This window comes from Bos grunniens, chromosome 11, assembly GCF_055505025.1.
Source record: "Bos grunniens cultivar Pamir isolate PY7600 chromosome 11, Bosgru_T2T1.0, whole genome shotgun sequence".
Lineage (NCBI taxonomy): Eukaryota > Metazoa > Chordata > Mammalia > Artiodactyla > Bovidae > Bos > Bos grunniens.
Genome location: NC_141175.1, coordinates 87,894,559 through 87,920,956, shown reverse-complemented (window position 1 = coordinate 87,920,956; position 26,398 = coordinate 87,894,559). Strand labels below are relative to the sequence as shown.

The window sequence follows — 26,398 nt, the reverse complement described above, 5'->3', positions numbered from 1 at the left end:
CTTACACTCACTCCCTGGTGATCCCCTCAAGGCTTGGAGCTTTAAATTCCACCTACACAGAGATGGTTCTCAAAAGGACGCCTCCCCCACTAACTCTTTCCTGGCTCCCAACTGCTTCTGACCAACAAACTCCCTCCTGAAATGCTCTGGACTCTACCCCCTTAGCTGCTTCTGCCTGGTGAACTCCTGCTTCCTCTAGATCTCAGCTCAAGTGTCACTTCCCACACCCCCTGGAAGACATCCTGGTTTGATGCTCTACAGCCCTTGTCTCCTTTATTACAATTGCTAATTTAACTGACTGTCTTCCAAAAGAGACCAAGAGCTACAAGAAGCAACAAAGTCCAGAAGCAACAAACAGGAGAGGATAAGAGATGGCTGGAAGTGCTCCAATGAAGCGAAATAGGTCTATGAGATAGACGGGGCATTAGGAGGTGGGGACAGAGATACGAGGGAGGTGGCTGTAATACAGTGGCAAGGGAAGACCCTTCTTAGGAGGCAACACTGAAATCAAGCCTGGATGATGAGAAAGTCCATCATGCTTAGACAGGGGGAAGTGCATCTCAGGCAGAGGAAACCGTCAGGCAGGCACCAGCATGGCTTTTGGAAGGCTAAGAAAAAGTCAAGGAAACTGCTGCACAGTGAACGAAGGGAAATGGTGGGATTTGAGTCAGAGAGGTAGGCAGGTGCCACAGCACAGAGACCTTGAAGACAAACCTACAGGAAATATTACAACGTGATAAGTACTAGGAAAACTAAAGCAGAGTAGGGGGTACTGTAAGGGAATGGCCGAGTTTCTTTTACATGGAGGTTTTTCAGGGAAGGCTGCTCTCATACTGTTACATTGGAACAAGTACAGGGTAAAGCAAGCGACTGGCCTATACAGGTCTCTGGGAAGAGCTTTCCAGGAAGAAACAGGCAGTGCAAAAGCCCATAGGCAGGGGCAGTGCTTGGCAGTGCTCCAAGAACCGAAAGGAGGCCTGTGTGGTCGGAAAGGAGGGCCCAGGGGCCCATGCCTGTAGGCCAGCAACCTTCTAGAGGGTTCTAATGAGATGGAAAGTTATTGAAGAATGGGGGATAGGGTGGGGATTGAGGGTTCCCTGCTCTGCCTTCGAGGGCCTGGGGTTGCTACGGTGCGAGAAGCTGGGGGGGTGGGGGTGGGGGTGGGGGTGGGGGTGGGGGTGGAGGGCCAGAGTTTGGGCGGGGGCCAAAGATGGGCAATTGGGAGACAATTTCAAGGGATTTTGGGCAGGAGATTTTTGTTGCCAATCTTGGGCAATTCAGGCCTCCGTATTTCACATTGTCTATCAAGCCACAGGACTTTTCCGTTTTCCACGGGTTCCCCTCCCCCCAGCAACCAGGCCCGGGTTAGTGGTTACCTGCTGGTTTAAAAATTCTTCGCGGGAAGAAAATGACTGTCAGCTCCCACCGCGCTGCAGGATGCTTTCCCCTGGTCCAGCCAGGGCCAGCACTCGGCTGCGGGCCTCGGACAGCGCTACCGGGGCGGCGGCGCAGGGGTCCGGGGCCTCTTATCGGCGTCCAGTCCCGGGCTGGGGAGGCGGACAGGCGGGCTCGCTCCGCGCTGGCTCCAGCTGCCGGCCCTCGCAGCTCCCGCGCCGCTACAGTCAGCGGAAGCTCGGCGAGTCTGGGCGGCTCGCTCTCGGTTTCGTTTTCCCGACGGACTCCGCCTTCCTTCGGCCGCCCCGGCCCCTCCCGCACGGGTCCGCACAGGCCCCGCGATCGCCTGAAACCCGCGTCAGGCCTCCACCTGGAGTCCGCGCGCGGACGTCCAGGGCCTTGCAGCCCCCACCCCGGCTGCTGGGACTGTCGCCGGCCCCGGTGCGGGGCAGGGTCCTCCGGGAGATGGGGAGGGCATTGAGGTCTCCGAGGCCCGCAACGTGGCAGGCCCTCTGCCGTAAATGCTCCCCTTGCCTCTTCAACGCCAGCATTTGGGGTGGGGTGAGCTGACTTATTTGCAAAGACCCTGATGCTGGCAAAGATTGAGGGCAGTAGGAAAAGGGGATGACAGAGGAGGAGATGGTTGAATGGCATCACCGACTCAATGGACATGGGTTTGGGTGGGCTCCAGGAGTTGGTGATGGACAGGGAGGCCTGGCGTGCTGCGGTCCACGGGGTCGCAGAGTCGGACACGACTGAGCGACTGAACTGAACTGGAGGGGCTGGATATCATTGGCTCCATTTCATAATGGAAGAAACTGAGTAAATCAACTCTGCCAAGGCAGAGCCAGGATTCCATTGCCCGTAACCAACGAAGCACCTCTCCTCACAGCAACCCAGACGGGGGATGCAGAGGCATAATCTCCCTTCTCTCTGTTTCCATGTAACCATTCATTTATTCAACAGGTAATTGTACCTGCTGTACCAGGTACCAGCCAGCAGTTAGGAGAGCCATCTGCTTCCTGAGGGGTCTCCTGGAGTTTACAACCAAAGTCCTTACCAGTAGGATTTTTAATGAGAAAATTTTAAATCCTGCAAGATATCCTGAGGCAAGGTTTGGTGGCTCAGACGGTAAAGAATCTGCTTGCAATGCCACAGATCCGGTTTGTTCCCTGGGTTGGGAAGATTCCCCGAGAAGAGAACCCACTCCACTATTTTTGCCTTGGAAATCCCGTGGATAGAGGAGCAAGACAAGACATCCTCCTCATCTAATGGACTATCACACTCCCAGAGTAATACTGGCACCTTGACTGAGTGACTGAGGAGTGCTGAGTACCCATCTCACAGCAGTATTACAAGGTAGGTGCCATCACTATGCCCATTTAACAGATGAGAAAACCGAGGTCCGAGGCACAGAGAAGTTAAGTAACAGCTGGTAAGCAAGGGAGCTAGAATTAGAACCAGAAGCCTGTACCTCGACATCCTAGCTAGGGTGAGGGGGAAGAGGCATTTCCAAGGTGGACTTCAGGTACACATTACATATTGGCTATTGGCTTTCCCGTGTCTCTTTTGCAGCCTCTGGTACTGCAGCCTATCAGTGGGAAACACTATAGTTTCCTTGATTTAACTTCCCCACATATGAAGCCCTAGTGGAAGATTTGGAAGGTAGACAGGGGTCAGACCCCTCTTTCTGTGGCCCTTTGAGATGACAGAAAGCTCCAACTGTAGTGATTGTTTGCCGGAGTCCATTTACCAGCTTTGTGGGTGTGAGGTGGTTGTTTCAGAGGTAACGGCAATAGCAATGACATGTTTTCTGACTTTTTAAAGCCCCTGAACTGGCCGAAAGAGCTTAAAGAAAGAAAATGACAAGCTCAAGCATGGTCAGAGGATACAAGCTTTTATGACTGCCCGGAAGAACCTCTTGCTTCCTGTCATCTCAAGGTTCATGGAGCAGAAATTAGGTGTGGAGTTCAGTGCTGCAGTTAGCTGTTATTGTATAACCTTAATTTGTACCCTCCTCAGATCTCTTCTATGAACACTGAGGCCATTGACTGGGAAAGAATAAGATCCTGGGAATTTGGGTGGATTCAAAGGAGTGAAAAAGTTAGCTTAAAGTTCAACATTCAGAAAACTAAGATCATGGCATCCTGTCCCATCACTTCATGGCAAATAGATGGGGAAACAGTGGCTGACTTTATTTTTGGAGGCTTCAAAGTCACTGCAGATGGTGATGGCAGCCATGAAATTAAAAGACGCTTACTCCTTGGAAGGAAGGTTGTGACCAACTTAGACAGCATATTAATCAGCAGAGACATTACTTTGCCAACAAAGGTCCATTTAGTCAAGGCTATGGCTTTTCCAGTAGTCGTGTATGGATGTGAGAGTTGGACTATAAAGAAAGTTGAGTGCCGAAAAATTGATGCTTTTGAACTGTGGTATTGAAGAAGACTCTTGAGAGTCCCTTGGACAGCAAGGAGATCCAACCAGTCCATCCTAAAGGAGGTAAGTCCTGAGTGTTCATTGGAAGGACTGATGTTGAGGCTGAAACGCCAATACTCTGGCCACCTGATGTGAAGAGCTGACTCATTGGAAAAGACCCTGATGCTGGGAAAGATTGAAGGCAAGAGGAGAAGGGGACGACAGAGGATGAGATGGTTGGATGGCATCAGCTACTCAATGGACAAGAGTCTGGGTGAACTCCGGGAGTTGGTGATGGACAGGGAGGCCTGGCGTGCTGCGGTCCATGGGATCACAAAGAGTCGTATACGACTGAGTGACTGAACTGAAAGGAGTCCACTGCCCTCCGAAATTCTGCTGAATCACCACAGCTCTTCCATGCTTGTTGGATAAGGCTGGTACAGCCAAACTTGAAGAGCCTGAAGTTGTCAGCTTGTAAGGAGGTGCTGATTTTCCAAATGTCCTATTCCTACCTCATGAACTCACTTCTAGAACTAGAATCAGATGCTAGAATGCTTCAAGAGGATACAGACAAGATCTGACCCAAAGAATACTGTTTACATAATGAAAGAATTACCAGATTTCACTAATTTTTATCAGCAGAAATCCAAGAAAAGTGCGTGGGTATGACTCTAAAGGTAACATGAGAAAAGGAACATAGTTCACATTATGCACTCATTGCGCTGGCTCCAGCACTGGCAATGGTTCTAAGAGTTTGTTTAGTTGGTTTACTATAACTTGAGCTCAGTGGTGGCCAACATTAAATGAAATTGTGATGCCAAGTAATACAAAAGAAGAAATCAAAAATACTTAGGGAATCAGGATTGTTCGAGTAGATTAATTGTACGCAACCTATCCACTCACTTTCTAACCATGCCCCCTAAGAATATCCAAAGGACTCTCCTTCACCAGGCCTTGAGCAGTGTATTTTCATCTTTGAAAAGCTCTGTAGTGGCTGTCCACGGTGGGTGGGGAATGTTGACGGGAGATGTTCCCATTGAAAAACTACCTGATTTCAATGGAGATTATGGCTCCCAGACTGGCAGAAGCCATGTGGCAACACTTAACTCCATCCCACCTCCAAAAAAAGGGCCACAGAGTCAGAGCAGTAGTTAGAAAGTTTTGCTCACCAGATACCACTAGCAGTGGTAAACTTCCTGGAGTTTCTAGTACTGAAATAGATGGCAGCCCACAGGTGTGCTACGTGAGCAGATATCTAAGACCTCTGTGACATGCATTCCTGCTCTCTGCTTTATCAACCCACATCTCTGGTCTCATGGGGAGTTCCCTGTGACCAGGTGGCTGAGAAAGGAAAATTCAGGTGAAGCACTATACACTGGCTTTAACTGGAAGTGAACTGATGTGTTCCAACAGCCCTTCAGGGAAGTGGCCCTAAAGGATAGTGGGAGAAGGGAAATCCTTCCAGGGTGCAGCTTCAAGCAATACACTGAGTTGTCACTTGGGAGGAGAGAAAGGTAGCGGCCTACTTGGATATTCGGAGATTTGGAAGGAACAAGGTCAGAGTGTCGATGATAAGGAGGTCTGGGGGAAAAGGATGTGAGTGACCACTTGGAATGGACACAGAGTCTGAGTGTATTGGGTTTCCTTGTGAATCTTCATGAGAGTTACCCCCTTCTAAGGAGACTTGAGAAGCTAGCGTGCAAGAAAACTTCTGTAGATGTCAGTTGGCATTTCCCCAGCTACCCCCATGCTCGTTTAACACAAATGAACAGCCTTGGCAGTAGGAATGGATGAGATAGGTGTGCGATCTTGTCAAGGTGGATCTTACTGCTGAACACCCGACACTCCGACAGCTGAGCCCAACACTGAGACCCCCAGCACAAGTACCCTGAACACCTGTGGAGACCAGCCCGCCACTTGGTGGCAGGTCGGTTACATGGAGCCCTTTCATCATGGAGTGGGCAGGGATCTGCCTTCTGTGGAGAAAGCATGTATTCCAGGTATGGGCTTGCTTTTTCTTCCTCTAGCGCTTCTGCCAGTGCCATCATTGGTAGCCTTTCCAAATACCTTGTTCGCCATAATGATATCCCTTAGTAAGGAACCCGTTTTGCAGAGAAAGAAGTGAGGCAGTACACTGACTACCATGCGATTCAATGGTTTTATCTTGAACTTATCACCTGAAAGCAGCTGGCCTTCTAGGAGAGTGGGATCAAGTATTGAAGATTCAGTTACAGCCCCAGGTAGGAGACCACACTCGGCAAGCTGGGTGTACTGTCCTTCAGGTATAGTAAGTGTTCTGACCCTAGTTGCTATTTCTTCCATGGCCGGAATACTCGAGCCCAGAAATCAGTAGATGTAAAAGGGTTGTTTTCCATGGTTAAACCTAATCAAATGCTTGCAAAATAAGGGCTTCCTGTTTCTATGATTTTGGGCTGTGTTTTCACCACGTGGTTCCTTGAAGGGGAACTTGAAACATGCAGTTTCAAGTTTGCAGGTGCATCTTGCCATTAAGTTATCAAGAAAATAAAGGGGAGGGATTTCCCTGGTGGTTGGTCCACTGGTTAAGACTTCAAGCTTTCAATGCAGGGGGTGCGGGTTCCATTCCTGGTTGGGGAATTACAATCTCACACACCATGTGTCATGGCCAAAATAATAATAATAAGAAGGGGGTTACTGGACTGGTTGGATTGATTGATATGAATTAGCAAGAGGAAATAGTGATGCAGCCAGAGATAAGTATGTCTTCAACCCAAAGGTTTCTCTGGAATTCCTTTCAGTAGTTCCACATTCAGTGATAAGTGATTTTTTCATTAATGGAAATTTAGAGGTCTCTAACACAGGTGGGAATGTTAAGGACTCAGATCCTTCAAGACTGAAGGTCTGTATCACCCTACTAACCAGGGAGACATCTGATGGCAAAGGGAAGAATGAACAAGGAATTATAAACACCAGCTACGGTCTCATGACCAGATGCAAAATAAAGAACCATAGAAGCTATGCATGTATTTCCATAGCTTTGTCTTTGTTATGTACAAATGAACTTTTGTAAATTAATTAATTTATTTTAATTGGAGCCTAATTACTTTACAATATTGTAGTGGTTTTTGCCATACATTGACATGAATCAGCCATGGGTGTACATGTGTCCCCGATCCTGAACCCTGCTCCCACCTCCCTCCCCATCCCATCCCTCAGGGTCACCCCAGGGCACCAGCCCTGAGCGCCCTGTCTCATGCATCGTACCTGGACTGGCGAACCATTTCACATATGGTAATATACATGTTTCAATGCCATTCTCTCAAATCGTCCCACCCTTGCCTTCTCCCACAGAGTCCAAAAGCCTGTTCTTTACATCTGTGTCTCTTTTGCTGTCTCGCATATAGGATCATCATTACCATCTTTCTAAATTCAATATATATGCATTAATATACTATATTGGTTTTTTTTTTCTGACTGACTTCACTCTGTATAATAGGCTGCAGTTTCATCCACCTCATTAGAACTGATTCAAATGCGTTCTTTTTAAAAGCTGAGTAATAGTCCATTGTGTATATGTACCACAGCCTTCTTATCCATTCGTCTGCTGATGGACATCTAAGTTGCTTCCATGTCCTAGCTATTGTAAACAGTGCTGCAATGAACATTGGGGTACATGTGTCTCTTTCAATTCTGGTTTCCTCAGTGTGTATGCCCAGCAGTGGATGAACCTCTTTTAATTGTTCTCCTTGCCCTTTTTACTTGACATTTGCTGATGGTGGTTAATTTTATAAGATAGTCTTTGGGACAGAGTGTCTTAAAGTGGGGTTGTGACTAAAATGAGGAAGAAATATCACAGTGGGCATACAGATTTAGGAGGTAGGATAAGCATGTTTCCATTTGAAGAAGGGAACAACTGCATTAAGTGGACTGCTTGAAAGATTATTGGTAGAAAGAGTGGACTGTACTATATGTTATTAAGTTTGACTTAGCTTCCATTCCAACTCTCTTCCATGTCTCCGCATCTCCTGGATTATAATGTATGGAAGGTTAAAACCACATTTTCCAGATTACTATGGAGTTAAAATTCTCAGTATAATTCAAGTCTAGCCAGTGATGGATAAACAGTGGTGCAAGACTTGGAACATAGAAGGAAGTCCCATTTTTCTGTGACAGACCAGTTGACAAGCAAGCTCAGGGGAGTTGGCAGAAGCTGGACTCATGTTCCCCTGTCAGCTCTCAAAGGGCAGAGGCCATCTCAGGTGTCAGCAGTAGCAATGGCAGTAAGTGACCTGAACTTTGTTCTCTTTTGAGGGCGGCCAGGGAGGGTGGCCACTGAGAGTCAGACACGAGTTCACTTTCACTTTTCATTTTCATGAGTTGGAGAAGGAAATGGCAACCCACTCCAGTGTTCTTGCCTGGAGAATCCCAGGGACGGGGGAGCCTGGTGGGCTGCCGTCTATGGGGTCGCACAGAGTCGGACACGACTGAAGCGACTTAGCAGCAGCAGCAGCAGCAGGGAGGGTGGCTCCACAACAGTGTGGAATCTTAATTCTGACACGCTGTTTCATTTGGTTTTACTTTCTTAATGATGCTGTTTTACATTTTAAATCTTAATGTTGCCCAAAATATAAATTGTTTCCTTTTTGTGTTGTTTTGTTTCTTGCTTAATAAATCCTACTCTGTGGTCATAAAAATATTAACTTGTATTTGCTTCTAAAAACGTAGTCTTTACATCATCTTTTGACATACAGCCTTTTAATTTGTAAAGAATTAATTTTTTTGAGTGATGTGCAGTAAAGGTCTGATTTTATTTCTTCTATATCATAAGCAGTTATCTTAGCATCAAATGTTGAAGAGTTTAATCTGTTCCTATGATATGCAATGCCATCTCTGTCGTATTTGAACTTTCTTTACATTCATGGATCAGTTTGGCCACTGTATTTTGTTCTGTTTGTTTTATTTTGTTTGGCCTATTTGTCTATTCCTGCTCCAATCATATGAGCTTGGGCATTAAAACCCAAGTCTCTGTTTCTGCAGATTTCTCATTGACATCTCAAGGTCATCTCTGATTCTTATTCACTCTAGTTCTCAGTTCTCTCTTTAGTTTTGGTCTCTGTTAAGTCCACTCACTTTATTGGAAGCTGACCAGTGCCACTGAAGGAATTTTTATGTAGCCTTTCTTGGTGTTTTGAGGAAAGAGTCTTCAGTTTACTTAATCTACCATACTGCTAGAAATAGTAGTCCTATAATCTTTCTCAAAGCAATTTTATGTAACTTTTTTACAACTCATTCTATTAACTGTGTAGAACTTAGCTTTACAGTGAAACTAGCTGTAGTGTAAATATTAAGGAGATTGTTGAAAGGGTTTTTTTTTTTTTTTTTCCAGAACACTTTCTGCTTTCTCTTGTAGATTCCACATGCTTACTTGAGGCTCTCTGGTAGGAAAGCCTTCATGCCAGAATAACATAACCTCTAATCTTTAGCTTTAAAGTGAAGCTTGTATTAAGTACAACTATAAAGTCCCTTGAGAGTGGGCCTCCATAGAGCTTTCTGAAATGACACACACAGAGTACATGAGCAATGTGTTTTTCTTGAATCAAATGAGAATAGAGTTTACTCATTTTATTTCGGGGCAGAATTGGAATTAAATTTCCCATAGCAGTAAGTTCAGAAAGGATCAGATCACAAGGGCTCTGATCCACAGTGGGGAAGAGAGGGATTTTTGTGAGAGGACAGAACATTGTGATCATGATCACAGGCCTTCCTGTGATCAGACAGAAAGGCCTGTCTCATCTATGTGCAAACAGATTTAGGTATATCTCTGATAGTATTGGCTTATGGTCATGTGTGAACCCAGAGCATGAAAGAAGTTAAAACCCCAGGATGCATCACTAAATATAGTATCCCTTTTGGATGGCTAAACTTATCTTTCTTTTTTTTTTTTTTTATTTATCATTGGACTTTATTGTTTGAATATTTGCAATTATTATTCTATACACAAATGTTAATTTCTTACAAAACTCTGTATTCCATATGCTAGGTCACTTCAATCTTCATTTTATGTCGCATTTCCATCAAGAACTATTTCCCCAAATCACCATCTGCCTGATTGTGTGTTGTTGTTGTTCAGTTGCTAAGTTGTGTATGACTCTGCGATGCCAGACACTAGTCCACCAGGCTCATCTGTCCATGAGATTTTCCAGGCAAGAATACTGGAGTGGGTTGCCATTTCCTTCTCCTAAACATATCTTTCTGTAAAAAGTGAACAAACTTATGTTTGTGCTCAAAATTTTCATTTGTTTTCGTTATTAAACACTGTTTATGTCTAAAATGTTTTTATCATTATTGATTAGATTATTATGTAATTATTGATATTTAAATTCAGTTATTATTAAGGAAAATAAGCTGAATTGACCAGAATCAAGGCTGGCAGTATGAGTTGTACTTCAACTTTGTTCCCAGGGCAGTGCCAGCTAAGCACTCTTTGAATTTTTCGTCCATTTCCTGGTTCTGAGTTTCACTGAACAGGTTTTTCCAATCACCAACTTCACCTACAACACACACAAAAAAACAGTAGACTTAGATACCTGTTAGAATATTTCCTCTTGATTTTACCATTTCTCCGTGCAGAGTTTCACTTTGAAATGTGAAATGGACACATGAAAAAAAATTACACAGTCTTAAAAAACTAATGTACTTTTTCTTGTAAAGTGAGCAAGATCCACTTGGGCTTCCTCATTGGTATGGTGTGCTGTGGTAGGTGATGTACTTTTTCAGTGTCACTAAGGGGGCCCGTGACCTCAGTGACCTCCTGCCCCCACCCCTCTTCCAATACCTGGGACCAAAATACCACGTTTTTAGAATCATCTTTTTCTCTCTAAAGTCTTTTAATACTTTAAATACCCATTGTGAAGATAAATTAATATTTTTATAGCAGCTTCTGGTTAAGTCTCCAAGTGCTGAAAATTTTGCAAAAAATTATTATTTTGCCTGAGATTGAGATATATTTTTCTTATGTGCTTTTAAAAGTAAAGAAGTTACTCTTTTCCTTAGACTCTTTTGATGATTTGGGTTGAAGTTGTTAAGCTCCTTGTTGCATAGCCAATGAAATGTATATTTATAAAGCAGTTTTAATGATGTGAGAACATGCTTACATATATGAAGGGAATAAAAAAACAAAACTCTCTACAAATGTCATCAACTATATGAAACATCACAGAATAAGGCTGGAAGAAATGTGTCAAAAAGTCAAACCTGCCTCTGGTGGGGGAAATGTGGATAATTTTTAGTACTTTTTCATTTTTCTGTACTTTCTGAATTTTCTACATGGAATAGTGTAATATTTTAAAATCACTACTTTTTAGAATTTTTTCTATTCTGAAGAGTATTTGATTAACAACATATAGGAAGGTTTTATTTTTCCCCTCTTCTTAAAGCTAATAAAATAGGGCATAAAAATCAGAGTTAAAGTCAGAATGCAAACCAAAGCCAGATTTATATACAATGTTGTATTCACAGTGGATTTTTTTAAATGAGTCTTCATTTGACAAAGTATAGTAGAATCAAGTAGACCTACATTTGTATCCTGTTTCATTAATTAGCTTTGTGCGTGCATGTTAAGTTGCTTCACTCGTATCTGATTCTGTGCAACACTATTGATTGTAGCCCACCAGGCTCCTCTGTCCATGGGATTCTCCAGGCAAGAATACTGGAGTGCCCTCTTCCAGGGGATCTTCCTGACCCAGGGGATCGACTCTGAATCTCTTAGTCTCCTGCATTGGCAGTTGGGTTCTTTACCACTAGCGCACCTAGGAAGCCCAATTAGCTTTGTGACAAAGGATCAATTAATATCTCTGAGTCTTGGTGCCCATATTATAAAATTAAGGATTTAATGTATTTTTGCTATAAAATTTAACCCCAGCAAAGGGCCTAACACATGATTTATGCTTAATAAGTAATAGTTGTTACATGTGCTGCCTCTAAATCACATTACACTTTCATTATATATGCAATAAAAAAGAAAACTGACAATCCTTGGGCTATATATTATCATACATTTGCATAAGAAATTAGAATACTTTAATGAAATTTAGTCAAATCATCAGTGCCAGAGAAAACTGGTTGCCTATCCAACACTCATTTTCTCCTTCTCCTTTATTAATAAAACTTTGATTTTAATTGAGTAATAACACACCCACCTTTTTAAAAAACTACATTTTCCAGCCAACAGCACAGTGAGAAGTGACCAATGAGATGTAAGCCACTGAATGAGGCTTCCCACAAAGTTCTGTAAAGGGGGCTCGCTCGGCAAATGCATGTGATTCTCTTGCCACTCCCTTTTTACTTTAATGAAATAACCCTCTAACTTTATTGTAATTCAGGAGCTCTAGCTGCTCTCCTTTTATCAGCAGGTGGCAAGAGAAAGGTGGGAGGAGCTTAGTACTCTAAAAGATAGCGTGGAGTTACCACTTCCAGCTCTGATCTATGTCAGACTTCTTGTTGAGGAAGAGACAAAGAAAATCCCGTCTTCTTCAGCATAGTTGTTTGAATTGCCTGTTATGTGCAGACTGATGGATGGCTTAGAAATCAAGGCAGCTTTACCTTTGCGGAACAGGAACGGGCCCATAGCACCGTGTGTTTCCTGGGACTTGGCTCGCATGACGTGGAAGGTACTTCGTGCCGAAATAGTTTGAATCTGCTCCCCAGATGGAGAGAATCCGAAGAACTCAGCAATTCGTTTTATTCCAGTGGCCAGATTCTGAAAACAAAATTTTAGAGGATAAACTTCTTTCTATGGGAATTGTGCCCCGAGCAAAGACAGGCTTCTTAGAATGCATTTTAAGCCTAACTCTATAATTCAGCTGTCCCTTTCTATCTCTTCAGACTTACTTTGATACTTCAGTATAAATATTTGAAATTTCCCTTTAAGATACTCTGTACTGATTTTACTTTGTAGTTTCAATTTACGACTTACTAAACTATTCAGGGTATAGATAGTGACAGTAAGCATTCATTAGTAGGGTAGAATTTTATCTAAGATGACATTCATTTTGTTAAAAAGCACCAGTCTAAACCAGCTGAGGAAATTAATATATTTGTATGTGCTCATTCAAATTCTCTTTTCTTTTAAATCCTGTTTGTAGCTAATATTTAATTCTATCAAGAAAGGCTCATTTTTAGAATCATAAAAGCTAGAATGAGTCTTGGAATATATCATTTAATACCTTTGTAAGTATCATCAACCTTTTCAACAGTATCATTGACCAATGGAGATTTAGAAATCTTCTAGCACAGTTTCTTAAACTGTACTCTACAAAACATTAATATATTTCATATATTAATGAAATATATAGGTGAATATATAGGTGCTTATAGATGTTTCATGGGGGGAAGGAAGGTTAAGGGTTGCGGTCAAATAAATGTGGAAGCCTTGGATTAGTAAAGGTAAGGTTTTGTTTGTTTGTTTGTAGAATCTGTCAATCTTTAATATGCTAGTGTGCAATGTGAATTTCCCAAAGGAGCAGGCTATATACTACAGCAGTCCCCAAATCAATTTGAACAGGCAACCTCCTACCAACTGCAAGAAAGAATGATTAACATTTGGGACAACACTAACATCCATGAATCACAATTTTTTTTAGCAACATTCTAGACGAGACGGGGAAAAGACTACATGAGTATGTTCTTTCATGTTGGGATAAACAGAAGGGATGAATTCAATTACACTTTTTTTTTTTATAAGACTGTCAGGAGAAACTAGTGTTAAAGACTCAATTCCGTTAGAGAGCATTTGAGTCTCTTCTTTAACATGCTTTCTTCCCTAGAGCTCCAGGACTCTGGTTTCCCTCTTATGCCATTAGCTACTCCTAGGTCACCTTTGCTGATTCCTCCCTTTTTATTCAAACTTTTCATGTTGGAGGGCTGCAAGGCTCAGTTCTTGGTCAACTTCTCTATCCATATGCTTACATATTAGATATGTAATCTCATGACTTTAAATGTTATTTGTGGGCCAGATTTACATCTGTAGCTCAGAACTCTCTGCATTTAAGACTTCAATACCCGACTGCCTACTTGGCCTCTCCATTTGGATGACTGATAAACATCTTAGCCTTCTGATGTTTAAAACCAGATCCCTGGTCTTCCCCACAATCCTGCTTCACCTGCTGCCGTCTCCTACTCCCATGGTGACAGCTCAATGCTCCCAGTTGGTTGGACCAATAAAATAAAAGTCTCATTTGACTTCTCTTTTGTTCTCACTCCTCTTTCCCTCATCCAGTCCAGCAGCAAATGCTATTGGCTTTTCCTTCAACGTAAGTTCAGAATTCAACCACTTCTCTTCCCCTCCATGGCCCCTTCAGGTCTGAGCCACCATCTTCCTTCTGTTGCCTGGACTAGAGCAATAACCTCCTCATGGGTTTCCCTGGGTTCTCTTTCCCTCCCTCTAATATATTCTCACACACCAGACAGAATGATCCTGTTAAAAACACATCAGTTCCTACCACTCTTATGCTCGAAATCCTACAATGACTTCCCATTTCACTCAGAGCCACTCCATTTCTCACACTCCAGTCCACCCCCTTACGCCTGCCCTCATCGGTTGGCCTCTTCGGGCTCGTCCCCACAGCCAACCACATCTGCTCCTTTCCATTCCTTAATCCTTGCAGGAACACTCCTACCTCAGGGCCTTTGTTCCAGTTGGTCTTCTCTGCCTGGAAAGCTCTTACTCTGGTTACCTACTTGGCTCACTCCCTCATCTCCCTCCGATCTTGGTTCATGTCGCATGCCTTCCATGAGGTTTCTTTCCACTGACCATCCTATTTCATGCTGAGATTTGTTCAGTATCCCGACACCCCCACCCTTGGGGATTTCTAGTTTTCCTTAATCAGCTGTGCTCTTTCTTCATTCTCACATATTATATACATTTAAAATTTCTATTGTATTTATTGTTTATCATTCTGTCTCCCCACTTTCTCCAGCTAGAATGTAAGCTCCCACGTAGTGAACTTTAGTCTGTTCACTGATAAATTACAAAGGCCTAAAACAATACTCAGAGAAGCAATGGCACCCCACTCCAGTACTCTTGCCTGGAAAATCCCATGGACAGAGGAGCCTGGTAGGCTGCAGTCCATGGGGTCGCTAGAGTCGGACATGACTGAGTGACTTCACTTTCACTTTTCACTTTCATGCATTGGAGAAGGAAATGGCAACCCACTTCAGTGTTCTTGCCTGGAGAATCCCAGGGACGGGGAAGCCCGGTGGGCTGCTGTCTATGGGATCACGCAGAGTTGGACACGACTGAAGCGACTTAGCAGCAGCAGCAGCAGAACAATGCTGAACTCAATAAATATTTGTGAACAAGCAGTTTTTTAAAATAACATTATATGGAAAAATTAATTCACAGCCAAAAGCATATTGAGTTAAACCTCAATAGAGACCTATCATTTCTGCCATTCCTAATTTGGACTATCTATCACAGAGGGGAAAAAAACAGTCACTGTTAGTAGTAAGTTCCTAAGAACTTTATTATTTCTATTAAATAAACAATCTAAACACATATGCATTGTTTGGTTTTTTTCCCCTAGTACTGTACGACATATATGGAATATTTTTAAAAATTGAGTATAATATTTGTTCATGCAATCAGACATTATGAATAAATGTTCTATGTTGTCATTTATAGTAAACCTTGCTATAGAATACCAATAATCATAATCTCACCTCTCTCAGGTCTTCATATAATATGAACATAACATTTTCATCATCAAGATGTTTGTTCCAATTAATTGCAAAATCAAAATAGCTTCCCCAGGAAACTAAAAATACAGGGAAAAAATAACTTCTTAAGAAATTTTAAATAATTGAGGTTAAAATGATAGAATGATAGAATGAGGATAAAATGGTTAATGTGTGCCCTAAAATATAAACTATATGTATGTGTATACGATCAAACAAGACTATAAGATTACAAATCCCTGCTCCAAAAGAACTGACATAAATCAGTCCTAATGTCAGATTTTCTCATTTTCTTATTTTCAGGAACAGTGGCACAACTAAGCAAGTTGTAAAAATGGTTTCACAAGAACTACAAATTTTCATGAACATTTAGGTGAATGAAGTAATTCAGAAATAGTGAATGAGACATGAAACCCAACAGATATAATGTCAGAAAGAAATGATGAGACATGTTATCTAGACTAGCATTGTCCAATAGAAATGTCATGCAAGCCACATCTGTAACTCTAAGTTTTCTAGTAGCCATGTTAAAAAAAGTGAAAAGAAGCAGGTGAAATTAATTTGAATAGTTTAATTTATTTAACCCACAGATCCCAAAATGTTATCATTTCAGCATGTAATCAGCATAAATAATTATTAGTGAAACATTGCCCTTATTTTTTTTTAATTCTAAGTCTACAAAAGCTTGTGGGTGTTTTACACTTATAAGGAACATCAATTTGATTAAGTTTTTTGCCAAAAATACTTGATGTGTATTTAGACTTCATGAAACTTATAGTTAAAAAAACAGATTCACACACTCATACCAAACTTACTTAAAAGTTTCCAGCAACTGAACTGAGTGTCTTAAAATATAAATTTAAATTAAAATAAAATTTAAAATTTAGCTCTTCACTTGCACTAGTCACATTTCAAATGCTCAATTTCCACATGTGGCTAGGGGCTACCATATTGGACAGTGCAGATCTAGACAGCTGTGTGCCTTTGAGAAAATCCCTAAACCTCTTTGTACTTTAGTTTCCTCATCTGTAAAATGGGGTTGTTGTGAATTTTAAGTGAATTAACACATGTCAAATGCTTAAAACAGTGCCTGATCACTAATACCCACTCAAATATTAGCCAATATTAACATTATTAGTAATAATAATATTGTCATAATTATTATGATTTGAGCCAGGCAGTGTCTACATGTTTTGTTGTACAAAATACTGTAAATTTCCTGCCCCAAATATAGTACACTCCCTTCTTTGTTGCCAACCAAACCCTTATTAGTTGGGTCTAAGCTAATCAGAAAATTCTGCTTCTCACTTTCTGCCTCCCTTTGGACTCTGGTCACATGAAGTAGTCCTAGCCAGCAATCAGGGGTCTGCTGGAAGGTTTCTAGAACAATTATTCCTGTCACGATGACCATTCTTCATGATCTGAAGGTGATGCTCAGAGGGACAGTGGACAACTTGAGAGAATGTTGCAGAAAGCATGATAGAGGGGCCCAGGGAATCTCAGAGCTGCTGACCCAACGTTACTGGTCTACTGGGTCAGTTGCTATCTCCATATTTCTTAGTTAAGTGAAGAAGATAAAACCTGATCTGTTTATGCCACTGTGGTGGGGTTTTCTGCTTTTCCAAATGTTTTACTGATATGCATGTATTTCATCTTTCACTTTTTAAAGCAATCCAATATGATAGGTACAATTTTATACCCATTTTATTGATGGAGAATTAGAAACCCAGAGGAGCTAAGTAACCACTTTAAGGCTGCACAATAAGTTATGTGTTATTGACATCTTTTAGTGTTAGTTCAACCCCAGAGCTATTGCAACCAAACAAAATACAGTACTGTGTTACCTCTCATAGGTTGGGTATTCCTATTTTCTCTTTACAACTAGGGAAATCAAAGTTTAGAGTCTTTCTCTGCCTCTGTTTTCTTCTCTGTAACATGGTGATAATAATAGTATTATCCTCATTTGGTTATTATGAAAATTAAAATAATGTGTGTTAGGAGTAGCATGCCAGCATGCCTGGCATGTGGTAAGTGCTCAATAAATGGTAGCTGTTTTATTCTATCTAGTGTTACTAATACATAATAATAAGTGATGAAGCCCAATCCAGGCCTTCTCATTCTACATCCTGTACATTTTCAGTACATTCAGCTGCCTCTCTGTAAGTTGACTTTAAGAAGTTTACAAGGCAGAAAATCCATCCAAGTTATTAATATCAGTGCCACTTCTTATCATTGTTAATCAAAGGATTAGACTAAAAGGATGGACAAGCAACAAAGATTCCCTAAAATAGATTGTCCCAGTGATGATGCGTTTCTCCACCACTGAATGTTCTCTTGTGTTATATGAATGGAGTATAGTGTTTTAGACTTGACTTAACCGCCTCCATCTGGTCTTAGTGAGTAGTTACTAAACAAGCCAAATCTTTCCTATCAGTGCTTCATAAGCACCTTCTGTACACTTTCTTTTTCTCTCCTACACCCCAATCCCAAGACTTAATCTTTGCTAAGGACTCGGTACTGTCCCCAGTGTCTAGTCATATGGGATAGTGTTGCATTGCTGTGCTGATCCCCTTTAAACGTGGTCCTTTTAGAGGGACTTGGTAGCAACTCTAAGGTCATCTGGCATTAATTCTTCCTTGTACTATACTGTAAGCACTCAACAGAGCCACTCACTACTAAAAAGAGACATTTATTCACCTCTGGCCACTATACCCACGGAAGTAGAGTTGCTGCCGGATGCAAGTAACTGAGACCGTTGGCAAGTGATTTAAATTTTTTATAGTTAATACTGCCTTATTCATAGTTGGTATGGTCTTAAATGAGATATGTGTATATAGTACCTAGTTTGGTAGCCGGAGCATTTGTGGGCACTTATGAAATTATGGTTATCAGTAACCAGAGGTAAAACCTTCAACATAATCTAACAAAACCTTACTTGCTTTCTGGCAAACAAGTATCTTATGTGTGGCTGCTCATTGTCATGGTTTTGTTCTTTTTTGGCTTTTATCATTGTCCTATACAGAGACTTGTGGGAAGTGAATTTGAAATGCTTTTTGTACAAGTCTATTACAGGCCTTTTTGTCCCATGTCTGTTCTATGGCTATTTAACATTCACCCTCAACATATTGAATTGTCCAAATTATTTTTAAAAACAGTAATGTATTGTTTGATGCCTAGAAAGCTTTATTTAAAAGTAACATTGTGGTTCCTGGATCTGCCTTAATTTATTTTTTCTTTCTTTTTTAAAGTTATTAATTTTTTTAATTGAAGTATAGTTGATTTACAATGTTGTATTAGTTTCTGGTGTACAGTGTAGTAATTCAGTTGTATATATATTCACAAATATGCAGTCTTTTTTCATATTCTTTTTTGTTGTAGGTTGTTGCAATATATTGAATGTAGTTCCCTGTCCTATACAGTAGGTCCCTGTTGTTTCTTTCTTTATCCTAAAACACATTTGAATTTTTGTATTTCTGTGATCATCTGTTGTTCTTTTACCAACAGCCATACCTTGTCCTTTCATGAACTGTCTGAAGAAGTCATCCCAAGAGCCATAGCTTGGAATATCAGGAACATCATTGTGGAAATGGAAAAAAGATACTGCTGTGTCTTTAGGGTTTCGAAATATCACCAATATCTGGAGAGAGAACATTAAGTTATCTTAACTTAATTTTAGGCGTTGAACTTTGGAAAACTGAAAGCATGAGCATTGTGTCCTATTGTATACTACCTGATTTTGTGGAGGTAAAAAGAAAGAAAGAAGTTGAGGAACAGGAGCTGGCAGATAAGGAAGCCTGGGGAAAAGGGGAAAAGAAAGAAGAAAAAGAAGACTGATATTGTAACACTGAATTTTTGGTAACAAACTGAGACAGTAAAATGTCATATGTAGACCATGTAAAAAGGAATGAAGAGCAGGCTCACAAGAGCATGGTCTGAAAAGTTAAACCACCCCAAAAGTAAAAACAACAAAATAATGTTAAGGACAACAAAAATAATGTTTAGAGTTTCATGGGAGAAGATCAAAGAAGGGCAGGTTGGAGGTATGATGGGTGATGTGGAGGAAACAGAACCTCTGAATTTCAGTGTTATATCTGCCTTCTCTGATGAGGCACAAATTCATTTTTCTGAATGAAAAGTGTGAAATAAATGTTGTAAAGAGCAAACTGAAACCCAAGAAAAACTACTAAATTGCAGACCACTTCAAGTGGGTTTGGGCCCTCTGGCCAGATTTCCCTTTAAAGAACTGAGAATGTTGTGGAATACATTATTACTGAGCACTGTTAGTGACCTTGGAGGAATTGGAGACAGCATATAAGAGGTTCGGAGGACCGGAAACAGGCAAGTAGCATTTCCCTTTCCGAAAGAGCAAAGTGTGGGGTTTGCAAAGTACAAAATGACCTCCATTTTGGAGATATTTTTGGAATTGACTTGTGGCCACATAAAAGAGCAAGTAATAACCACCAGGGGGCAACAGGGGTTCTCTAAGAAAAAGTCATTTCTAATTGCAGTTTTTTCTTGGACATAGTTCTTAAATTAGTAGATTTGCTGCTTATGACTTCCTCTGCAAATGGAAGAAGGCATGCCGGCAGCAGAAGCATTTAAGCACATAAAACTGATGCAAAGGAGGCTGAAAAACTAACGTAAAACTGCCCAGAGATTTTTAATAAAACTGTCCTGACTAGACCATCATCAACATTTTAATGAGGATTTCAGATTAAGATATAGAAACTCTATTTATCAAATTTGTAGATGGCATGAAAGTGAGAGGGAGTCTGGATTCCAGGACACCTCGTCAATCTAAAGACATGAACTGATGGTAGTAGGGTAAAACTGAATAGAGATGAATGTGCTAGTCTGTCTTTGTTGAGATTTAAAACTCTGCCCCCAATCCAAATACAGCAGATTCTTGTCACTTGAGGGTCTTATATTTGGGGCTCTGCTTACCACTCAGGAATCTCTCTGGCTCATAGCAATTTATAATTTTGCAAAGACATAAGTTAGCATGGTGAAGGCCAGCAGGCTGGACTGTATGGATAAAATCTCAGTATCAACTTCTTACCTTAACTGTCATTCATCTCTGGCCCTGCTTTCTTGTGAAAGTAAAGCTTTGTTCAAAAGGCTGCTTGCTCCAAATCCAAATGCTTTATACATTACTTTAGCTCTGTGTCTCATGGAATAATTGAGGGGGGAAAAAGAATCACTGGGGTTTGTGATTCTACTGAACTGCATTAAACTGGGAAAATTATGGATTAAAGCGGTATTTCCAATTTGGGAGATTCTCAGTATAAAGAAAAACTGTTTTACAGAGCCATCCACACCTGGTAGAGGGGACAGAGGAGTCCCTTGTAATGGGAGATGTGAGTAGTCCAGACAGCCACTTGGTGGAATTCAAATACCTAATGGGGGTTAGGGACTTCCCTGGTGGCTCAGTCAGTAAAGGATCTGTCTGCAATACAGAAGACCTGGGTTTGATCCCTGGGTTAGGAAGATCCCCTGGAGAAGGAAATAGCAACCCACTCCAATATTCCTGCCTGGAAAATCCCATGGACAGTGGAGCCTGGTGGGCTACTTTATGTATATGTTTTATATCCCGGCTGAAAATACATTTCATTTGAATGCAACTGTAGCCAAGCGACTTAGCAGCAGCAGCAGCAGCATAGCCAATTTATCTGAAGAAAAAACAAGAAACACCAAACTGCACACTTTATTCATTAAAATTCTGTGATGAGTAGCAAACTCATCCTATACCTCAGAAAGCCAATATCTATACATGAAGAACTTCACATTGAAATACGAGTGGAGGGACACTCACCTTGGCTTTGTTCTTGAAGATGGACCCAGGTAATTTGTCATAATGGAGATGAGTTGCCAAAATCCTTGGTGATGGAAACTGTTTCATTCTCTTGAAAATATAAACAATAAAGTTAAAGCTTATGTGTTGTGTGTGTGTTGTGTGTGTGTGTTGTGTATGTGTGTATTGTGTGTGTGTGGTGTGTGTGTGTGGTGTGTGTGTGTGGTGTGTATTGTGTGTGTGTTGTGTGTGTGTGTGTGTGGTGTGTGTGTGTGTGTGTGTGGTGAATCACTCCTAGGTTTAGTACCTGAAGAGGAGTTTCAGTCATTACTATCATTCCTCTTCCACATCCTTCTCTAGATTTTCTTTATTTCTGTTTTCTTTGTGGGGGATGAGGAATGGAGAATCACAAATAAATATGCAATTGAAAACTTCCTTTTGAACTTCCTTCTTCTGTCCTGCTTTCCATTGCCCAATCTTTTTTTTTTTTTTTTCAGAAAAATTTACCTTTTCCCACAGCCATCCCCAAATCATTTTCTTCAAGACAGCTCAAAATCTGCAATCCACTCTTTCACTTAATGTGGATCTTTTCTACATTCAAAGTCATTAACAGAAATGTTCAAGTCTTTCTATAGCTTCTCCAAATTCATTTTTAACATCTTGGTCTTTTTTTTTTCTTAAACCAGCAAAACTCCATGCAGTCAAATATCCTAACAGAACCTGAAAGTGCAGAGTCACTTAAATATCTGAGAAATACCTTACGAGAGAAATTCTTGTCAATATAAGGACTCCATGATTGATTCTTTCTGTTTTTGTAATCTACTTCTACTGATAATTTACAAAATGAAGCTCTGTTTAATCGGATAGGATGAAGGCTTTTATCTCAAAATCAGACCTTTAGTGTATGTTCTGTGGTGGGCTAATGCTTTCAGTGTTTTTTTCCATGCTGGTCATCATTTCAAGCAATGAAATTATATTTAGATGTTTATAGCCAATGCTTCTGTGAAAAATTAACTAGAGATCCCAACTCAAGCAAGGGAGCAAAAACTGACTTAAAATTTTTTTTAAATCAATGCTATGGGCCCAAGTGATGATTAGTAGTCATTGTTCTTGATTCCAGTTTTGGAAGTACTTTTACATTCACTCACAATAATCCTTTCAGGTAGATATTGTAACCCCCATTTTAAGGATTAACAAGAGACTTTGAGGTTTTAAGTCCTTTGTGCAAAATCACATGGATGGTAATTTTCAGATTAAGTGATAGAGTGCCATTTCCACCAAACTGCATGGCCAAAAATCTCTTTAAGACATGTGAGAAATGGTAAAGTTCCTTAAAAGGGTTAGAAAAATATCCAGCAGGAAAATGGAGGTTAATTGTAACAAAACTAGATAAATGTATAATTATATGTTCACAAAAATGCATGATATAGCCAACTGTAAGCAGTGTAAAGTCGAAATACAGATACATCTTAAGAAAAAAATGTATATATTTTAGAAAATTTTCTGTATAAAGTGAATAACCATTAAATGAAGCTTATCCTCTCACTCATTTCCATTTTAAAATAAAAGACGCATTGCATAGAAAACTATCCTTGTATATGAAAAGTGAAAGTGAAAGTCACTCAGTCGTGTCTGACTCTTCCATGGACTACAGTCCATGGAATTCTCCAGGCCAGAATACTCGAGTGGGTAACCTTTCCCTTCTCCAAAGGATCTTCCCAACCCAGGGATCGAACCCACGTCTCCTACATTGCAGGTGGATTCTTTACCAGCTGAGCCACAAGGGACAATTAAAATGCAAAAAGTGCTTTTAAAAATACTCAAGAGAAAAATGAACATTTCTGATAAATTATAGACATCAAAAGACTTCGAAACCCAAATCCCTGAACACCTCATTTACAATATATTTTTCTGTTACTTCGGCCCAGTCCATGGAAATAAGTTTCCTTCCAACTGGGATCCAACTTTTAAGTTTGTATTTGTCATCCTGGCAAGTGTCTCCATCTCTTTCCAGAAATTTTCTGAACGCCCTAAGTGACTTTATTTCTAGTAAGTGTGTTCTGTCTGCCTGTTGGGAGTTTTGTTGGTGAGCACTTCTGCTAAGTTTTGCTGGGAATGCGGTTTCCAGTTGGATACCGTCTTCCCTTCCCACATGTGTTTGTGGTGTGTCTAAGTGTGGAGGGGGGCTGGATGGTCCTCCTCTCCCCTGTTCTGTCCAAGCACCAAACTCTCGAGGCAGATCCTTCCTCCCCCTTTTTCTTGTCCTTCCTGGCAGGGAGAACAACATCCTATCTCACATCCAGGCCTTAGTTAGTTAAACTGACAAGGTGAGTAATAACATGCGATAAGATAATATTAATAACAGGTAGGATGACCTGTTACTAACTTCACACACACACACTAATGATTTAATCATTTTTAAGTAATAGTAATAAGGTGATTCTGTAGTAAAATGAGATAATTCCTGAAAAGTGCTGGGATTATATGATAAGCACATAATGAATTATTTAGTGTTGTATTTTCTGAACTCAAAACTAAAAATCCCCCAATTCTACTTTCTAGAATAATTTGCTCTAAGTTTCAAGGCTCTTTTGTACCAACCTGATATTTTTCTGGGTCCCCACATTCAAGAACTGGGAATTCTGGATAGTCATACTTTTGTTTAGAATCAGCAAACATTAATTCACTAATGATGTGGAGAATCCAGTTAGAACCTATAAGAAAAATCAGAGAACCAAAGCTCATTAAGGAGTCTTGATATAATAAAAGCATGTTACTTAAACATACATATCATAAAAATTAAAATCTACAATGAGAGAATTCCCTGGCAGTCCAGTGGTTAGGACTCTGCTTCCACTCCAGGGGGCCCACGTTTGATCGCTGGTCTGGGAACCAAGATCCTGCAAACTATGTTACAGCCTAAAAAAAAGGAAAGAAAACCTACAACAATTCCCTGATGTGTACAGCTGGTTCTTCTGCACTCAGCATAACCTGGGCTGTGGAAAGAAGCATTTACTTACTTCCGTATAAAAATCAGATTATCTTGTTTCTTAAATTTCTCCTTTAACAAGAGGCAGTGCTTTTTAAAAAATCTAGAATATCTTCTTTACACAACGTTATACTATAGAAATGGTTGTTTATTGTGTATCATATATTTTACCTTAATATGTTCTACAGCAATGTGGGATTTTGATTTTTATAAAAATACAGCATCAGTTAAAAAGGAAATATGAAATGGAGTTGGCTTTAACAAACAGAGATGGAATAACAGTTAAAAATGATCAAAAGTAGGACTTTCCTGTGGTCTAGTGGTTGAGACTCCACGTTTCCACGGTGGGGGTGCAGGTATGATCCCTGGTCAGGGAACTAAGATCCTACATGCCACCCAGTGTGGCCAAAAAGGAAACGAAAAAAAAAAAAAATCAAAAGTAGATTGTATAAAATAGAGTAATTTAGTTTCTTAACATCTTATCCTCCACTGATGAAGGACCACTATAAAACTGGGTTGAGAAACAGGAGGATTGGTCTTTGATCCTGAAAAAATAACATGGAAGGCATAGATGTTTATAGACAAGCCCATGCTTGTCTTCAGTCAAAAATCAAGATGAACATCTTGGCTACTCTGAGTACTCCATGGAAAGTGGGCCCTGTTTCTGTTTGCTAGCCCCACCATACAGCTCCTTCTACACTCATCATCGATCCTGTTCTTTTCACACAGACCTCCTCCCTCAGACACTGCGTCACGCGTGCTCAGCAGTTTCAGTCGGGTCTGACTGTTTGCGACCCCGTGGATTGTAGCCTGCCAGGCTTCTCTGTCCATGGGATTCTCCAGGCAAGAATACTGGAGTGGGTTGCCATGCCCTCCTCCAGGGGATCTTTCCCACCTAGGGACTGAACCTGAGTTTCCTGCATCACAGGTGGATTCTTTAATACTGGGACACCAGGGAAGCCCTCAGACACTGGGGTTTCTAAATCTACCAGTTCTAGTTACTGCTTTTACAGGCTTTGTTCTGATTCACCACAGCTACCCGCCTCTCCAATTTCTGGCTTCATGTAGAGATGAGATGGCCTGCCCTCCTCCCACCTTCTCCGTGCACCTTCCCCACCTACTCACTCTGAAAAAGTGCCCTTGTAGAAAAGTTTTGTTAGTTACCACACTTTGGATAAGATGCTAGAACTATGTCATCGCTTCTGGCTTCAAAGGCGTCCAGGGCTTTGAAAGTCTCTGAGGTGCACATGGTGACTGGGTAAGGAATCCCCTGATAGGTGAAAAACAAGTGAGACAGTACAGTTTCTTTTGATTTTTCCAAAGCTTCATTAATGTAGTCAATAAATTTGGAATTAGCAGTCATTCTGGCTCCCTGCTAAAGAACCTGCTCTGTGGTTGTCCGGGGCAGTGACAGCTTTTAATGGGGGTTTTCAGGAGGTGGAATAAAGGGCTCCTCCCATTCACGTGAGAAAGAAATACTTAATTCTCACCCACCTCCACCCTTGGCTTTTTGCGTACCCACCTCTGACAAAAGGCACGCCGCAGGTGCAAAACGGGCTGAGGATCGGGGAATATTACCCAGTGGGTGGATTATATTACCACTCTACACAGCCCTCCCAAGGACAGAGTAGACTTTCTTAATAGACAATAATAGATATTAAATGTCTAACACATAGTTGTTTAATTCAATCACATATAATATTTTAATATTAGCAAAACAATTTATGGAGGAAACCTCTCTCGTTGGTTGATAGTTTTACACATACATGTCCATGGTGTGAAGTGAAGTGAAAGTGAAAGTTGCTCAGTCGTGTCCGACTCTCCATGGAATTCTCCAGGCCAGAATACTAGAGTGAGTAGCCTTTCCCTACTCCAGGGGATCTTCCCAATCCAGGGATCAAACCCAGGTCTCCTGCATTGCAGGCGGATTCTTTACCAGCTGAACCACAAGGAAAGCCCAAGAATATTGGAGTGGGTAGCCTATCCCTTCTCCAATGGATCTTCCCGACCCAGGAATCCAACCAGGGTCTTCTGCATTGCAAGTGGATTCTTTACCAACTGAGCTATCAGGGAAGCCCCCATGGTGTGATGCA

The 26,398-nt window shown here is 41.0% G+C and overlaps 3 protein-coding genes across 5 annotated transcripts in view; 1 reads left to right on the top strand and 2 right to left on the bottom strand.

Moving 5' to 3' along the window:
- The window catches only part of EIF2AK2 (eukaryotic translation initiation factor 2 alpha kinase 2), a 30,339-nt gene extending 28,715 nt beyond the window's left edge, over window positions 1–1,624 (bottom strand). For all 3 annotated transcript variants that reach the window (XM_086327445.1, XM_086327448.1, XM_086327446.1), the window contains exon 1: window positions 1,377–1,624. The gene's annotated coding sequence lies outside the window, so the exon portion shown is untranslated. The remainder of the gene's footprint in view (window positions 1–1,376) is intronic.
- Window positions 1,199–21,466, top strand: LOC147363508 (uncharacterized). Its single transcript, XM_086327457.1, has 3 exons — window positions 1,199–2,754; window positions 3,223–5,813; window positions 19,030–21,466. Exon 1 carries the CDS (start codon window positions 1,438–1,440, stop codon window positions 1,963–1,965), a length of 528 nt encoding a protein of 175 aa, XP_086183583.1. The 5' UTR covers window positions 1,199–1,437; the 3' UTR covers window positions 1,966–2,754; window positions 3,223–5,813; window positions 19,030–21,466.
- On the bottom strand, window positions 10,143–25,668 carry SULT6B1 (sulfotransferase family 6B member 1). Its single transcript, XM_086327458.1, has 7 exons — window positions 25,470–25,668; window positions 23,918–24,030; window positions 21,338–21,427; window positions 19,036–19,162; window positions 15,511–15,605; window positions 12,394–12,550; window positions 10,143–10,343 (listed from the first exon to the last, which is right to left on the bottom strand). Exons 1-7 carry the CDS (start codon window positions 25,666–25,668, stop codon window positions 10,213–10,215), a joined length of 912 nt encoding a protein of 303 aa, XP_086183584.1. The 3' UTR covers window positions 10,143–10,212.
- Between the last annotated feature and the right edge of the window lie 730 nt (window positions 25,669–26,398).